Source organism: Cydia fagiglandana, chromosome 16, assembly GCF_963556715.1.
Source record: "Cydia fagiglandana chromosome 16, ilCydFagi1.1, whole genome shotgun sequence".
Lineage (NCBI taxonomy): Eukaryota > Metazoa > Arthropoda > Insecta > Lepidoptera > Tortricidae > Cydia > Cydia fagiglandana.
The window spans coordinates 3906493-3925352 of record NC_085947.1 but is presented as its reverse complement, the minus strand read 5'-3'; the positions used below and the strand labels follow the sequence as shown (position 1 = coordinate 3925352).

General features: G+C 37.0%; 1 protein-coding gene across 1 annotated transcript; it reads left to right on the top strand.

The window, feature by feature from the left end:
• The first annotated feature begins 67 nt into the window (after positions 1–67).
• Positions 68–18184, top strand: LOC134671760 (transmembrane protein 214). The gene is made up of 10 exons (XM_063529584.1): positions 68–291; positions 375–514; positions 2614–2896; positions 4272–4460; positions 6039–6250; positions 7039–7264; positions 7575–7717; positions 11287–11410; positions 13897–14293; positions 15014–18184. Exons 1-10 carry the CDS (start codon positions 171–173, stop codon positions 15138–15140), a joined length of 1962 nt encoding a protein of 653 aa, XP_063385654.1. The 5' UTR covers positions 68–170; the 3' UTR covers positions 15141–18184.
• The last annotated feature ends 676 nt before the right edge of the window (positions 18185–18860 follow it).

The following is an 18860-nucleotide window of genomic DNA, read 5'->3' as shown; positions in this document are numbered from 1 at the left end:
TGCAACGGAATGCATTGCCACGTCTTGTCATGTGGAATTTCATGGACCAATAGCAGAGGAGCTTTCATTTTTGACGTTTTTGGATATTTTGATTTTGACGTGTACACTGTCGCGTTTGCCTTATTTACAACAATTGTAATTTACATAAATAAAATCGTTTATACACCAAAATGTCCAGCGGTCAATGGGAAGTTGTAGGTAAGAACAAGAAGTCTCAAAATGGGAAAGTAAAAACAATAAAAGAGGACGAAAAGAAGCCGACCCGTAATGGACCGAAGCCTGAAGACGTTGGTAAGTTGATTACCCAGTTAATCTTAATTATGTACGCTAATAATGTAAGATTATAATTAATGTATATGTAAATTGTTTTGCAGCGCCACCGACTAAATCGTATTATGCCGGCATGGAGATCGATGACCCAAAAGCAAATGGAAAGAAGGCCAGCAAAAACAAGAAGAAAGCTGAGCCTCCCAAGCCGAAGCCGCCAAAAACCATTGAAGGAGCATTTGAAGCTGTACGTATTTGTATTACACAATATTTAATTGTAAAAATAGGACATATTTCTTTTTAACGATTATTATCGCGGGAACAAAGTCACGCTCATTAGATTCTAATGATTGTAATCTCATTTGTGACTAATTAATTTATAGTTTTCGAGTTCCTGGCATAATTGCCAGTAGTTAGCCCAAATTCTAGATGTATATTTATTTTTTACACATACTTTTTTGTGGAACACTGTTGAGGTTATTTAACCCTTTGACCGCCGTTGTCCGGTATAGAAGACAACGATAGAACGATACGCTGGCGCCGTCGTCTTGTATACAAGACACAAATTCAACCACTGAGTTAATGTGAAAATAATAACAATTGCAATTTCATTTACACTCGTGTTCATATTTAAAGTCTTTGTTTTTTCATTTATTTGCTTTTTAAGCCGCTATATAAATCCCTTCTTTTATAATAAGGCATTTAAAAAAATTGCTCCAATTTTCAACATTTTTCATGTTCCTCGTCGCCGTTGTCTTGTATAAAAGACAGCTAGGGATGGGAATGTTAACTCGATATGGGAATTTTTAAAGTAAATATAAAGTCAGAAATATGTTTTTATCTAAGTATTTGAACACTTGTTAATCGCCAATTTTTTTCAACGAATAGTAGGTAACTACTTACTAGAATACGTAGAACGAGAGTCAGATAGGCATAACTATATTTAAAGTTCAGGTAGCTTCTTTAGCTCTATAAAGTAGAGTCAGACAAGTAAATTTGCCATTGTAGATTGTGGACTATTTAATTGCAGAAGAGATAAATAAAAAAAATAATTGATGTTATTTTATAGCTTAGTGGGAAGGGATACACCGCAGCGACCGCTTCGCACAAGTGTGGTACAGGGACATACCTGTTTATCAGACTTTACTTTTATTGTTATAACATTGAAGTTAATGTGTAATTTTTTTATAACAAGTCGTTGAACGTTTTTTTGATAAGAGTTTACCTATAGATTAATGTAAACCAAACTGAAATTATAATGATAGATTCTAATTCCGGAATAATATCTTCACTCATAAAAAATTCAACCCACGTGTAATTTTCACTAAAACAGTTCCGGTATATTGACTTTATCGACACATGATGCGCAGCTTTAACGTTACGCCAATAAAGTTTACGTACCGACAAGCGCTTACGCCGTTGACCTAGAGACTATTATTAATTGATCCGCGCGGAAACAGTCCTTGTCGGTCTGCACTGCGGGCAGTCCATGGGCGCCGTTGTCTTGTATAAAAGACTTCTCGTACAGCCTAGTGCGGCGATATCACGTCTTGAATCGACATTGTTTAGTGGTTGTTTTTTATGTTAAATCCCTATATTTTAAACATTTTCGGGTGTAAAACATATGTTTAATTTTGGCAATTTGGAATGAAATTAAAACAGGATAAGAACAAAGCTAAATTAAAAAGATTTTTATTAAATATTGTAAATATCGATATCACTATTTGCAATCCCTAAACTTTTTATTAGTTGTTTACTTAAAATTTGCTCTGGCGTGTGAGTGAGCGTCTTTGCGGACTAGGTCCGGCGGCCAAAAGGTTAAGAAATCCTTTCACTTTTTAAAATTGCATTGTACTTGTTACTTCAGTAGCAGTTAAGTAAGAGTTAAGTAACACAATGCTCTTACAGAATGCTCTCAATTATGTGCTATTCCTATAATAAGTATGTCAAGTGTGTTTAAGAAATAAATAAAATTATATTACTAAACATAACATTTTCACATAATGAATACAAACATTACATATGCATGTTATGAGTTTATAATTTTATACTAACAGATGTTCTGGTATGACTTTATTTACTTCAGTATAGACATTTTTATAATTTCTTATTGGAAAAATGTTACAGCTCATATTTTTCTATGCAATAAAATGGAATTTTTAATTATTTAACAAATATAAAAAATAATATTATAGAAATTTACTAATTTACAGACTAGGTTCTATAGGTACCCGGGCAAATGTGCCTAGCACGTTTTTCTATGTATATGCCAAGTTAAACAGGAGGGCTTTTCTTAACGTAACAACTTAAATGATCAAAATCAATAACCATATTTCTTATTTTCAGATTGACGCAATAGAGCTAGCAAATATCATTACGAGCAACAAAATCCGGTTCAGCAACGCACCCCTAGTCTGGCTGAAAGAAGTCGCCAATTTCCTCAACTCCAAGACCCAAATAGAAGTGGAAGACCCAACGTTTTCTACCCAAGACCCTTTGTATCCTCTGTCGGTGTTGCCTGCAGAAATAAAGAGTCCGTTGGAGACGGTGCTGAGTGATGCGGGAAAGGCTAATGCTCAGTTATTCTTTGATGTCACTCTCACCGCTTTAGCTAATGATATGAGTAGAGGTATGCCATTTTTAAATTTAAATTTATTTTTGAGTTTACATGTTTTGACACTCCTACGGTATTTAAAAAGAATGCAGTCCACAGCATCAGTTAGGTGATTGCTTTTAATTTTATTTGTTTATAGTCACCTGCAATAATATGTCACTCTTCGAAGCCCGCAAAAATATGTGACACACTCTTATGGCTCTACAAATAAGATCGTGTCAGATATTTTTGCGGTCTAGGTGACTGTACAGAAATGTAGCTAGCAGTGGCGGCGTGTCCATAAAAGCCGATTCCCACCGGCTTGCCTGTTTTTGGACGTTTGAGCAGAGTTGTAAAGGAAATATGTAAGCCAAATTAGCCCCGGCTTGTCTATGAATATGTTTGACGCGCCGCCACTGGTAGCTGGTCATATAAAAATCCGAAAATTCTTAATAATATGTTTAAAATTTGAAAGTTTTTAGGACTATCACTACATTTTATAAAACAAAGTCCCCTGCGGCCTGCGGCCTCTGTATGTTTGTATGTTCGCGGTAATCTCCAAAACGACTGAATGGATTTCATGTGGTTTTTAACTATCAATAAAGTGATTTTTGAGGAAGTTTTAGGCATATATATGTAATTCGTCAACCCGTGCAAAGCTGGAGGGGGTCGCTAGTTACAAATATAACAAATAATGTTTAGCGCAGAAATACATTCAAATGCATACATATACTTGCACATTGAACATATGAAAAACCTGAAAACACCTGTATCAATGCAACACATGCATGCAGGAGCAAATAAAAATACAAAGGCACATTGTTGATAAGAAACAGGGTTATTACTTTCATTGAAGAACATTGCTCATAAAACAGCTTGAAATATCGATTCGATTCATTTCATACACAAAAACAGTAATTACTTCACTTGAAAACAATTACACACTAAAATATAGTCACACCCTTAATATTTACACAAATAAAACAATATTTAAAATTTTTGGCTCATAATCAAATGACTTGTTGTCTTCTTCTTTAAATAAAGACATACACGCCCATTTTAAGGTTTGAAATAAAATAAAATAATTTATTTTTATTTATTTATTTGATTTAACAAACGAAATATTTATTTATTATATAAACAATGTATGTATTTATCAATCCCACCCAATTTTTACCCACCCCATAAGTTTTATTTATGTTTAAGTATAAAATCACTACACATTTAATACTGACTAGCGACCCGCCCCGGCTTCCCACGGCTTACACAAAATCTTCACAAATTATACACCTAAACCTTCCTCAAGAATCACTATATTGATAGGTGAATTAATCAATATCATTTAAAACTAGAAATAAACATGTTGTAATAATGCTAAGTTCATATAATATTACCCCCACTTTTCTCCCAGGTCAACTAGTGAACGGCCACCGTCTCCTCCTCCAAATGCTGGCGTTGGAATACCCCGAGTTCTGTGTGGCGTCCCTCCAAAAAAGCGCGAGTCTCCGCAACTCATACCAGAACCGACCGCCGATTGGACTGTCCCTTCTTTGGGCGTTCGGGCAGGGAGGGTACAGCGACTTCTCAGTTGGTTTGAAAGGTAAGATTTTGAAAAATGAGTTATAGGTTAAAGTTCAAAATTAGTTAAGTCAAAGTTAAAAATTAGTTAAGTTATAGGCATAAAGTTAAGAATGTAGTGGATAGTGAGACACTTAGGTAAAGAAAAGAGCTGAGGGCCGATTTTTTAATTTCGATCGCTCGATTTCGTCACTCGAAAATCTAATCTAATCTCGTGGTGCTAATTTTTGAAATACGAGCGTTCGAAATTTGGAATCTATTGGTATTGAAATATTTCCATCCGACCGAACAAGGCCACGCGCTCCAAAATTTCGTAAATAAAATAGACTCGCTATCTTGAAATGCAGAGTGAAGATTTATGTTTACCGAAACTGAGAAAAAGTATCTACTCATGTTGTAGGTATTTTTTCTTAGTTTCTTTCACCGTAGAAAAATACACGTGAGGTCTCCTTTTACTCCCCCTCCCCCAACGTGATCTGTCGTGTATTTTTCATGACCCCCCTCCCTCCCATCGAACCTCGCGTGATTTGTGCACAAGCCCATATTTATGCCGATTCGATTGTACATTAATGTACAGTAACTTGAAAGGCTATTGTTCTCAGGTTACGACACTATCACTCCTTATCAATATGTCACCTCTCAAGGTGGGACTAAATGAGATAACATCCCATGAGTTTTATCTTAATACTAGCAGTAGCTCAGTAAAATGATGGCATACGCGTGGCTTAAAGTGAATTAATAATTAAAAATAATAACTACGTGCACACTTAACCCGTCGGTTTACCATACGACTAATTGATGCAAAGCAATTTGACCCATATTGATCTGTGGTAACACAGTCACTACGACCCCAATTTAGTCAGTGCCACACGTGTGATACTAGGGCGCTCCACGGGTCAGCATTGCCAAAACTGTGAGGTAATCGAATTCAAGCTGTCGTGAATCAGGTTTAATTCACATATGTTAAATGTTACTCATAATAAATAAAGTACTTATGTAAATTGGCTAGATAGCGAGGTTAAAATTCACAAATTACTTTAAGAATATGAAACCAGTAAAATTTTAATTAATATGTTCAATCATACATCTCAATTTTATACAGATTTACCATTATAGTAAACTAACCTATTGTTGGGCGTGTGCGTGACGTGCTCGTGCGCGTGCGGCGTTGTAGTATACAGATTCTTATGAGAGACGGCACACCGCTTGCGTGACGTGTGCGTGTGCGGCACCAACATTTTAGCGCACGTGCACACAGGCCCAGTGGCGTAGCTAGCATGGGTGGCACCCGGTGCGGAAATTGTGGGTGTCACCCCAAAATTCAATCAAAATGTTAATTAAATATAGCTCAGGATTTACTCCATCGCTTTCATTTTACATGATTTTACGAATTTTTATAGGTGGCACTACTGATGTTCACGGTCGGGTGTCACCCCTAAATGGGTGACATTTTAATTAAATGCCCCCTAGCTACGCCACTGCACAGGCCTTAACTTTATTTTAAGGCAGCAGCTCTTTACTTTAAAAAAAGATAACAATGCCAGCCACCCATCTTTCTGGTACTAAGTGTAAAGGTAACATTATGTTTTTTTCTTTGCAGCGTGGCAAGAACTATTCCTTCCAATAATAGAGTTAAAGAATTATTCTAAGTACGTGGTAGGGTATTTGAGCCAGTTGCTGGACAGGCACGCCAAGATGGACGCCACAGTGAGCCAGGAGCAACTGTTGGCGATGTTCGATATGGTGAACAGTAAGAAGGGCCTGTCTAAGGATATGTCAAGTGACCTTATGAAGCAATTAAGTAAATATAAGGTAAGTTGATAACAATATGGTATCATCATTTACATAAAGTTTTTGTTAAAGTTCAAGACCTTTTAGCTAGGGATTTTGTTAATAGTGAAGTAAAATAATGTCTTTAATCACCGCCTCACATTACCAGATGTTTGAGTACCCGTAAGCCCGTAAGGGCTATTATGCATGCACACGGCGCATATAGTTGCAAAGTAAAGGTACGGGCGCATGCTAACTACTCGCACTATCTGTACAGTCGAAAGTTTTAATTTATGACTTATGACCCATTTTGTACCTTGTCACACTGACAATAGTATGATGTCTCTCATATTGATCGCGTCTTTCATATTGATTGTCACTGTGACAAGGTACGAAATGGGTCATAAATTAATACTTGCGACCGTACTTGTTAGTCAAGTTGTATTTTAGCTTATACATTTCTTGACCTACAGCCGTATTCGAACAATGAGATACGTCAAATACTAGATATTGAAACGCTATGGATTAGATATGTCAGTGTCAAACAAGTGTCAAAATTGACATTTCTTCAAACAAAAACGTCCCTTTTGGCACTTGTTTAACACTGACATATCTATTCCATATCGTTTCAATATCTTGTATTTGACTTGAATACGGCTGCTACACACATTCACTGGTAGCGACGGGCGGGTTTCTCTATTCGTGTGAGCTTTTCGCCTACGCTGGTGTTATTAAGCCCGCTCCACACTGTGCGATTCGAGCACGAGTGTGTAGGAGGCTTTATGTGTAAAAAATATTGCAATATGAGGCTAATGAATCCATTGTTCCAGGATATATACTTCAATAAAAGCGGCGCGAAACTCCAAGTGACCTTCAATCAGATAATAAAGAAACTGCCCAACCAGTACTTGAGCGGTTCGAACCTGGACCCTTACAACCGGGTGCTAGTGGAAAGTTTAGTAGACTGTTTGCAGCGGGACGATTCTTGTAACGCTACGTGGAGGCAACTGTTCCATCGTTGTCCTAAACAGTCTGCCACTCTACTAGATTACATAGGTAAGAGTGGTAACACACTATCGCACCGCACCGCGACCTTGGTACGTGGCACCCATAAGTGAAAGCGAGAAACAGATATCTCTTCCTCGCTCTCACTTATGGGTGCGACGCATCAAGGTCGCGGTGCGGTGTGATACTGTGTTACCACCATAAGTCTATGCTCTAAAAAAAATTATTTAGTCCATGCTCTAGCTAGCCGTCCACAAATCAAAACTTGTAAAAAATCTTAGATTTTTTAATGTCGCAATTAAAATTCAATGTACGATACAATCTCTTGGCAGCTTAGCTTTTAATATTAATTTTGTTTCAGATTCTAATTGGGCAGAAATCAGTCCGAAGCTAAAGCAAAAATCCTTGAAAATGACAGTAACTCAGTATAAAGAGATTAGTGTTGAAACTTTGAAAGGAAAGAAAAAAGATGAAACCGTTGTAAAGACCAATAAAATTTGCCAGGTAAGTTATTTATAATTACTAAAACTATGCAATTTCTCAAAAATAAATCTTCTATACACATTTTACATGAAGTATATTTATAAAAGGTTAATAGTATATTGTGTAACGTGGGTGGGAAGTCAGATTTAGCTTTAGAACTCCCTAGGAAGTTATAGCTTTTTTTTCACTATTCATAACTCCCTCGGGAACAATAAAGGCCTTTGTCCTTCAGTACACCTTTATGAAATAAGATCATTTTCGAACAAGTGTGATGAAAAATTATAAATTGAACGCACCCTTAAAAACCGGTATTTTATCGAGAAAAAAATTACCACAGCCCTATTGCCCTTTGTCCTCAGTGTTGCCTACATTCAATATTTACTAGACTTTTTTGCTCTGGTAACATAATTAGTGTCTGTCATCATCTCTGACTGTGACGACATTTTTTTTCTGTTATAAAAAATTAATGAATTCGGGTGAAGCAGTGATTTAAGTGTTATAAAAAGTCATCATTGTGAATAGGTAATTCTTATTTTTCTATCTAATAGTAAATCTTCGTGAATGATTGGTTTATATGTGTATTTGTGAAATGCAAACATTTTTGGGTGGTGATTAGACAACGCAATATCGTCTTGTAAAGCTTCTCGGAACTAGAAAAACCACTCGAGTAGTTAACACCCAACGTGAATAACTGTAAAAGCTTCGTTTTTGGGCCGGTGATGTGGTTGTATACGCACTTCGCGAGGGAACACGTATCACGAAATCTATTTCCTTTTCATGTCCATAAGACAGCATTCATCCTGTTATTATTTTTTAATTTTAGTGTATATTGGTTTGACGGCAGGTAATTATCTTCCGAAGTCATTATTAAATCGATTCTAATTAATTTGGGTGATTGATTAGTAGCTTATACCTTAGACATTGTTAAATAATAATTTACACTGTCTCTACATTTATTTGTATTACCTACATTATCAACAAGTAAATACTTGCGTTTAAACAAATGTAAACACATTCAACGAAACCTACTTGGTACTGTAGTAAAAAAAGCTTTGTAAGAACCATAAGTCATACAAATATTAACCTTGGCTGTTTTTTGGACTAAGTATAGATTTCCTTGTTTCCTGCCAACTATCACTCAAGTAAACGAAAAAGTGCGAGTATGACTCGCGCACGAAGGGTTCCGTACCATTACGCAAAAAACGGCAAAAAAATCACATTTGTTGTATGGGAGCCGCACTTAAATATTTATTTTCTTCTGTTTTAAGTATTTGTTATAGCAGCAACAGCAATACATCATCTGTGTAAATTTCAACTGTCTAGCTATCACGGTTCATGAGATACAGCCTGGTAACAGACAGATGGACAGAGGAGTCTTAGTAATAGGGTCCCGTTTTTACCCTTCAGCTACGGAACCTTAAAGATCAACCTTAAATCCGTATTTAAAGCAAGGAAAAATCTATAGTTCAAATTTAATTCTGTATTTAGATATTTTGTTTTTAGTGCAGGTTTTTTGTTGATAGTTTTGATAACAGCTATAAAAACATGGAGATAGCTTTTTTGCCCAGTTACAAGTATCTATTTTTAAGTCATAAAACAGTATTACATAAATAAGCATTGATACAACTTTGTTGAACATGTTTAACACATTTACAGAAGTAGTGCGTAATTGTTTTCCATCGTATTTTCTTGGAAACATTCGTATTTGTCATGCTACTTCGGTCAACCTCAGTACTTTTTGTTCCGAGACTGACTGAAATAGCAGATACACGTTCGTACGGTTCCGTGAAAATACGATGGACATTATTATGCACTACATCTGTAAATGTGTTACACATGTTCAACAAAGTTGTATCATTATCATTGCTTATTCTGAGCCCCTCACAGAAACAACTTCTGCAATACATAATGATTAACTTTTTTCTAGTCTGTATCTTTAGGTATTTAAATAAAAGTAAACAAGCAATTTGTACATTTTCGGGTAGTTATAACATTTATTGGTTAGCTGACCAATTACAAAACCACCTGAATCAGTCACTGGACAACTCGACTTTAACCTACATTATTTGATTGTTTTAATGTTTTCATCTATCCTCAAATGGCTCCTTAAACCAGTTTTAGCTTTAAGAGATTTTGTTTAATGTAGTGTAATACCTAAAGATATAGGGTATAGGTATAGCAAAGAATATTTCATTGGAAATGTAATTTATTCCACCAATTTTAATATTTACAATATGTAATCTAATCAGTTGAATCCATGGATTTGTAGTGTTAATATTCAAGGTGATAAGTTTAACAAAGTGATTAATGAAAAGTACATTATTCAGGTACAATTATACATATTCAAATGGCAGACTTAATGTCAAATGGCATTACCTAACAGTTATTGTTTATTTAGGCCAAATAAATAAGCAGTGTATTTATAAATTTTGAGCATTAGAAGCTTAGTTTTAGCTCACAAGTCCATCTCATATTTGGCAGTCATCTTATAAAACAACATTTTGCATTATTTGGAATGTAGGAGGTGTGAAAAAGGTTATTAATAGAATTATTCTCACATGAAACTGGATATTTTCCTGGTTTCTTATACATTGTTGTACATTGTGCAGCATAGTTAGCGTTCAAGGTAAATTGCGGTATTTATCCTTCACTTGTGAAGTGATTCTAATTGCCACAACTGTTGTTCTTATGATGCAAATAGACAACTATTACGTATGTTACCTACTTTAATCGGTTTATGAATGTTTTATGCTTTAAAATTTTAGCAATCGCTTAGTTATTTTAGGTCAAAAAAAGTATTTTTACACTTATGAACGGCCTTAAGTATACGCAACTAAAACTATGGTTCTTAGAAAAGGAGGCAAGAGCTGCCTGCCTCTAAATCGGCATCTAAATGTTAGGAAATGGTAGGTCCTATAGTATTCATATCAATATTCATTTTACAAAGGATTTAATACTATTAATAGTATTAATACATAAATTACATATAATTTGTATTGCCAAAGAAACTAAATTGTTAGAACTAAATGGAAAGTAAAGGTGGCATTCCATTGGAAAGTTGATACCAGTTCCTGACACGATTCTTTTTTATGGAGAAATGAATGCCAAAGATGTAGATAACTGGTTCAGTAAAAGCCTATCCACTCTCGCTCCAAAGATACTTAATAATTATTTTTTGCACTTAAATCAGCCACTTAGTCAAGGAGTATTTTGAGGACTTTTAAGATAGAATTTTGTGTTGTTTAAAAGTCTACTACATATGTGGTGCATAATTGATTTAGATCGTAATTTCTCGGGATCATTCGTATTTGTCATGCTCAAAGCCCGGACGACGGGAGCAAAAATGCACTTTTCACTAGTGCTTAATTAAATATCATAGATTCAATAATTGTTCGTATGGATGTTGATAGAAGAGTTGATATTTAACTAAGCACTAGTGAAAAGTGCATTTTTGCTCCCGTCGTCAGGTCTTTGGTCATGCTACTTTCGAAATAGCAAGTCAGACTAACTGAAATACCAAGACACTGCGTTTCTGTGAAAAAAATAATTATGTACTACAATTGTAAATGAAAGTATTTTGGAATTTACAGGATATTCTAGACAGAATGACGAGCACTAGGAGATTCCCTTGGCTGTGGGCGAGCTTCATCTTACTGTTGGGCATCGCTGGACTGATCGCCTATGATGTCTCCACGGTCAACGGAAACTTCCCGAGTAAGTACAAACACTTCACAATCTTTGAGACTCTTGTGTGATAAGTCTTATTTTGTGTGATAAAGGTTAAATAAACATTTATGAACATTTTTATACTCTGTAAAGTAGCCGCTAGCGGCCCACCATACAAGGAAAATTGGCAATCTAATTTGAATCAACGGTATTAGAAAATAGAGTTGAATTTGTTTTTAAAATAGAACGAAACAAAATAAAAGCAACTCTGTTCCATTTCATTAAGATTTAAATTTCGTTGGAGGTAATCTGTACCAGTATTAGGACATAGAACCCCAAGAGGCTATCCAAGATGGGCTTCTATTTCCCTATGGAAATAGTCTATCCAATGCTTTTGATGGGGTTTTTCGTTAGGCTTTGGCTTCGCTTACTTGGTATTCGACGGACTACGCTTGGTTTATGACACTCGCTACCTTCTGGTCCCGCACAGTCTGAAACCATCGACACGAGAAGAAGAAGATGACACTCGCAAGTAAGCGAGCCAAGCGTCATCAGCCCGACACCTGAGTGGCTACCGCGAAAACCGAAATTCGCAAATTGCGGGGATCTTTCTCTTTTACTCGAACGAAGGAGTAATTAGAGTAAAAGAGAAAGATCCCCGCAATTTGCGAATTTCGGTTTTCGCGGTAGCCGCTCTGAAACCATCGACACGAAAAGAAGATGACACTCGCAAGTAAGCGAGCCAAGCGTCATCAGCCCGGCACCTGTTCACCACGGGCACATTACACCTGCCAGGCCTGTGGTCGTGTTTGCCGCTCCCGTATTGGCTTACACAGCCGCGAAAAACGTCTCCCTACCTGACACTGCTTGTGTAGTCTGTAATAGAATACCAAAGCCGTAGCTACCTGAAACCCATTTAGGCTAGGCGCTTAAAGAAGCCGTCTGATAAAACGGTTCCGTTTTGACAAGTCAATTGCTCGCCTGCTCGGGCGTTGAAAGGATTTTTTTCTAATGGGCGGATGAGGCGGATCTCTGACGCAATTATGTATATTATCAGAATAAATCAATATTATCAGAATGATAATATTGATCATCAAATTTGTACAAATATCATGTATAATTAATAATTTGTACGTATATATTTAATGATATCACAGTAATGTAGGGTTTGTATACCCCAAATGCCCCACCAACATATTAAAGTACACTCTGATGTTACAGTAGTAACATCGTCCAACTTTCTTGTGCACAGTACTCGTAAATGTCTCCACGCAACAGATGACTATAGTCTGTATCTTTAGGTATTTAAATAAAAGTAAACAAATAATCTGTACATTTTCGGGTAGTTATAACATTTATTGGTTAACCGACCAATTACAAAATCGCCTGGATCTGTCATTGAACGACGTGACTTTAACCTACATTATTTGATCATGTAATGTTTTCATCTACCCGCAACTGGCTTAAGAAGCCATTTAAGGGTAGATTTTGATTACTCTTTTTTAAATACCTAAAGATACCGACTATAGTAAGAGTAGTAAGTTCAAAATGGTACTGTGCATATTTTCTTCTTCATCCCTTATGTAATTTTCCTATACGATTACCCTACAGAGCAAAAATTTGCTGTTTTACGGTAATAAGATAAGTAAAATAAAATTAACTCCTTTAGCTGGGAAAAGAGAAAAGTTTATTTTAATATACTTACGTAACTTAGACCACTTTCTTTGTGGACTATATATATAAGCTTAAATGGGTACGTGGCTGTTCCCACACTGTTAACTGTACAGTCGCCATCAGATATATCGGAGCGGCCAAAGTGCTCACAAATATCTGAACACGCCTCTATTGTCAAGTCGTTAGAGTGCGCGTTCCGATATTGTGAACACCTTGGCCGCTCCGATATATCTGATGGCGACTGTACATCGGTGGACCTTATGCCTTTTGTAATAAGATCCACCGATGTACAGTTAGGAGTGTTGTACGTGTAATACGTGTTCTGTTTAATCTCGATTTGTCATGTTTGCATGTCATAATTGATAACGGACTTTGTTTTGAATGGCATTTTACTCGATTATGTATGGAATGAACCCAATGCCCTTTTATCTGTTTCTTATCATGTCTGTTGTGTCATTAAAATACTTTGAACTATGAATGCCAAAGATATAGGTATATTTTAGCCGCCAGGAGATAAAATATTACATACAATGTATGCCTCCACCCCTTTGCTTGGCCTTCGGCAATATTAACTAGGCCCCACCTAGTTCATCATCTGGCTACGCCTTTGGGCATGTGCACACCGTCTACCTACATGCATACACGGTATACATGTGTATACCGTCTCTAAAGGCCTGTCTCCATATCGCGCGGCAAACTATCGAACATTGGCTCGCGAGGCAGCCAACCCGGTATCCATGCGCGCGGCTGCCTCGCGAGCCAATGTTCGGTAGTTTGCCGCGCAATATGGAGACAGACCTTAAGAGTGTGTATGTGCTTTACATTGCGCGTGTTTTAATAATTTACCTCCATCCTTTCAGAAAGCGCAACCGGCCGACTACTGAACGACCTAGGCATCCTCGAGCAGAGCCAGCGGGCATGGCAGAAGTCCCTCTCGGCCTCCGCTAGAGGCTACCTCTGGCTCGAAACCAACACACCCATCTACTACGCCCAAGCGGTCGAAATAGCCAAACCTTACGGACAACTTTCCAGAGACGCCTTCACAGTCGGTCTTAAGAAAGCTGGCATACTCTATGGAAACATAAAAGACTATGTTGTTGAGAAAACTCCAGTGGTAGTGGCCACTATCGAGCATTATGTGCCCGGGTTGGTGGATAGTGTGGTTGGCTATACGACAACGGGGTATGAAGTTGTGAAGAAGTATTCGGTCGAGTACTACCAGTTTACTTCGGAGTATTTGAAGACCAAAGTTTTTGTGTAAGTGCCTAATTTTATTTCATTTTTGTCACAATAGTGGGTAACTTACACAGTTTAACCTCCTAAGACCCTGCGTACATATTCCACAATTTATATTGAACTTTTGTTTGTGTAACTATTCCAAATTCAAAAACAAATCAATTACTTCTGGGTCTCGGGAAGTTAAAAACTTTCAAAATTGTCCTGTTTCTTGTCATCTGTGATAAAAGATTGAAATCTTGTATAGACTACTAGACTACACGGTAAAGCCATTATCGGACCAGGATTCCGCAAGAAACCACCTTTTATTGAATATTTTGTTCTAACCCTGAAATAGTCACATGTACGTCTTTTACCCAAGAAATCGGCAATTTTTTTTGGATCAAGACTCAAGACATTCATGACCACTACTACTAAATTATCCTGATGGTATTTAGGTTCGCCACAGAGAATTTGAAGTAGAGAGTTACTGCCATGGTAAATTATGTAGCTACAGTACATTTACTGCTATCTTTCGACAGAACGCCATTTGACTTTGATCCTTATTCTTTCACTGATGTGTGTTAACTTGTTATATATTAATATCTATTCTAAAATGGCGTTCTAACAGTTTTATCATCTGTCGAAAGATGGCAGTAAATTTACGGTTGCTACATAATTTACTTTGACAATCCGTCTCTATAGACTCTATTCTCTTTGGGTTGGCAAAGAAAATCTTAACACCACATTTTACCATTCCAGAGGCGAGTGGGCCCCCGAAGTGCTCCAGAACAAGACGCAGAGCGCCCTCAACGTGACCCGCTTCCACGTCTCCTCATACTTCTACTGGCTGCGGACGCAGGTCGACGTCTACTCCGCGATACCCTGAAGACTGCCGTGCGGTGCGCGTACTACCATGTGCTGGAGGGTCTCGTATTAAGTTCATTCCTCAATCCCTGTCAATTGTTTGAAGGTCTATATAGTTTCAGAGTCCGTGATAATGTTTAAGGGACAGATTATAGTATTTTTCAAACTCGTTGGGTACGCTGACAAGTGTCATTTCAATACAATCTGCAAGTTTTTAGGTTATAAATTACATAGATATGACACCTGTCAGTCTGTCACATTACAAAATACTATAGTTATTTGACAATTGACATCTGTCGAATAGGAAATGTTGGGCCCAAAATACGCTGTGCGTTGTCTATTTTAGTTCCTCCAACACGCACTTCGCACGTAGCAATCAGTTTGTTTTTAATTTTGTATAAATCATCGAAGTAAAAATGTTTTGGAAAGATTCTGTGTCTATGGACTTTGAGCTCATAAAGCCGAGCCGAGACAGCCATTAAGGCTGTCTCTTATACCGCTCTCAATGCATTTATTTTAATTAAAAGTAAAATTAATGTTCAATTTTTGGAATTGTGTAAAAAACTTCTTAGGGTGGTATACCACCTGTCTAAATTCTTTGTCCAATGTGCATCACGTCTCACTCTCTCTTTAAGCACAAATTTGAGACGCAAATATACATTGGACTAAGATATTGGACAGATTGAATACCATCCTGATAAGACTTGCAAAAACAATTTGATTTAAAACGAAATTTAAATTTAAATTTCATTTTTCATTTTTCTTCTTTGTATTTATTAACATTTTAAAAGTGAGATACGTGCACAAATTATCTTTAGGTTTCAAATCATTGAGCAACCCTTCAATCACACATGTTACATTTAATTTATAAAAACTCCTCTACAAATTTTAGACATGGCAACATTTTAAACCTTTATAAAAAAAACAATAGTTTTCGAAACGTTTGCATCGAACAAAAACACCATTTCATTTAGATGTTATACTTAAAAATCATATCTTTGAACCGCGTCCATGACATTTAAATCATAGTTGTATGCATTTGCTAGTATTTTTGATGAAATCAAACATTCCTAATGCATTTTTTTAAATTATTTTTCCAATTTTAACACAAGTCGTTGATTTTAATGACTGAACTGAGTTTTAACTAATCATCGAATTCGCATAATGTTGCATACTTTTTCAAATCTATCATTAAGATTTGCCGATGGATTATTGACCCTTTGAGCTCGAAAAACTCGAATTATTATGTATATTAGTAGGTATATATTTCGGATAAAATCTTGAAAGGTAAATTCATTTTTGGGACTACTTTACACTAGGTGAAGACACCTAGTGTGAACACGTCCATATTGTTTTGCGTAGTGTATTTATTATACATAACTGATCACACATATGATACTAAGGGCCGGTTGCACCAAACTGTTCGTATCGTTAAAGAGTTCGCTAAATTTTTATGTATGGAAAGTTTCATAGTAAAGCGCCGGGGCGCGCCGGCTGACGTTGATCAGTCTGTCAAATGTTGTTGGTGCAACTGGTCCTTAATATCAAAGAGCTAATGTAATCTTTAGATTTTAAAACCCTAGAGTGCTCGCACTTTGAGCACTTTGCCGCCCGTGACTAAAAGGTGAATATTTTAACACAGTGCATTTCTCAAGCTTTTTTTAAAGCGTAAAACTATAACATATGTTACTTTTTAGTTTTTGGTTTATTTTATTAAAAAGTCATTACAAACTAATTTGTCCATTATTATAAACAAAAAAAACCATGTTAAGTATGGGCGGCAAAATGCCCCCGCGCGAGCACTCGCGTTTCACAGAAATGCGCGACTATTCTAGGGTTAAATAAGATTTATGTTATGAGTTAAATAATTAAGGGTCGGTTGCACCAAACTGTTCGTATCGTTAAAGAGTTCGCTAAATTTTTATGTATGAAAGGTTTCATAGTAAAGCGCCGGGGCGCGCCAGCTGACGTTGACCAGTCTGTCAAATGTGGTTGGTGCAACTGGCCCTAAATATGTACCAAATTGGCGGTCTATGCAAGATTTCTAAATTTATGACAGTTTGCTAGTACTAGTTTTATAGTGGGTATATTTATTTGTGTTGATCGTGTGTTGAACATATACACTAGGGGAGCATTTTGTGTGTCTCAAACTGTGGATGTAATATGTAATGAATGTGCCGTTTACACTGAAACATATTTTTATTTATATTCTCTATAAAAATCACCGCTGTAGATCAGTTACTTGTTATTTAGGTTGAGATATACTGAATGTTTTTTCAAAACAAAGCGAAGGGTTGGCAGTGTATTTAAGTAAAATGGGTACTTGCCGAACAGCCTTAGGTACCACACCACACGGGATTGTTATGCCATTTAGGGTTCTTGCTAAATTGGAAATTCTATAGCGTAGTATTGAACAACCAATATAGCTAGGACCCTAAATAGCGGAGCGTGATGGAACATCAAAAATTGTATTCGAATCAATTTTCAGTTATCCCCTTTGAAAATGCCAACCTAGTTCTTTGATAACACCCATGGCCAAAAAACGTAACATAATGAAATACTCTGATATCAAAATATTTTCTCTAAAACTTTTAACGTAGCTGCTGGGGCCAGACCACACTAGCGTCTTCTCAACTACGTCTAGTCAGCGCTATGATATGGATGTCGGCGGCCGATCGTAAGATCAGGCGTATCGTGAAATTCCTAGGCATATCGTGAAACGTGAAAATCTTTGACTCGTTCCCTGAGTCGACGGGGCTCCTATTTCTGGCCAGTTTGCCCTTCGCGCATCTGAACCAACCTGACGAACCTATCATACATATATATTGGTTTAAATGTGACTATCCTCAAAACAATACACAGGAACATTACGATCGGCCGCCGACATGGATAAGCCAACGTTGCGTTGAGCAGCAGCCATAGAGTTGACTAGAGGCCAGACGGGGTGGCCGTTAATCAACTTGTTTTGGGAACTTCAGTTTGGCCATAGCCGCATGAGTTAGTATAAATGTTGTGCTGTATGAAATTACTTTAAGGAGTCACAATAAAATATTGTTAGTGATTTTTTGTGCCTGTTTTATTTTTAACACCCTCTATCACTTGTTGAACTACTCTTTCTATTGAATTTGGAGGGACGAAATAGAGTAATGTAGGTACTCCTATGAAGTGTCCGACTTAAAAGTGGTAGCACACTATCGCACCGCACCGCGACCTTGGTGCGTAGCACCCATAAATGAAAGCAAGAAAGAGATATCTGTTTCTTGCGGTGCGATAGTGTATTACGGCCTTAAGTCTAGGTTGGGGCAAAAAAAAAACTAGCGACCAAAACCGTATTTTCGGTAGTGTCCTGAAAAATTCGGTTTCAGTCGACACTACTCTTAAAGCCTTAACAGACTACCGCACCACGACATTGGTGCGCACAAAATATCTCTTTCTTGCTTTAACTTATAGCTGCATCCTTAACACACGTACGCCGACCACCGTACCCAGGTCCAAGGCACCAAGGTTGCCGTGCGGTGCGGTAGTCGGTTACGGCTTTTACGGATAACGCTTTCTCTGCTACTCCTACTGTAAGTTCCATAAGAACGTCTCGTTCAGTCATCTCTCGGCTCTACCATTTCATCTCTATGACTTTTGTACCTCTATGCTGTCGATGGACGGAAGTGATAAAAAATTGACATCTGTCATTAGTGTCAGTGTCATAAACTAGGCAAAATATCGTGCCGAGCGCGCGTAAGATAAG

Bases quoted from the DNA above. Each gene is read 5' to 3' on its own strand.
- LOC134671760 (XM_063529584.1), top strand. From the start codon at position 171: ATGTCCAGCGGTCAATGGGAAGTTGTAGGTAAGAACAAGAAGTCTCAA. The intron at 6,251-7,038 runs GTAAGTTGATAA...CCATTGTTCCAG, and splicing joins AGCAATTAAGTAAATATAAG to GATATATACTTCAATAAAAG. The intron at 7,718-11,286 runs GTAAGTTATTTA...TGGAATTTACAG, and splicing joins AGACCAATAAAATTTGCCAG to GATATTCTAGACAGAATGAC.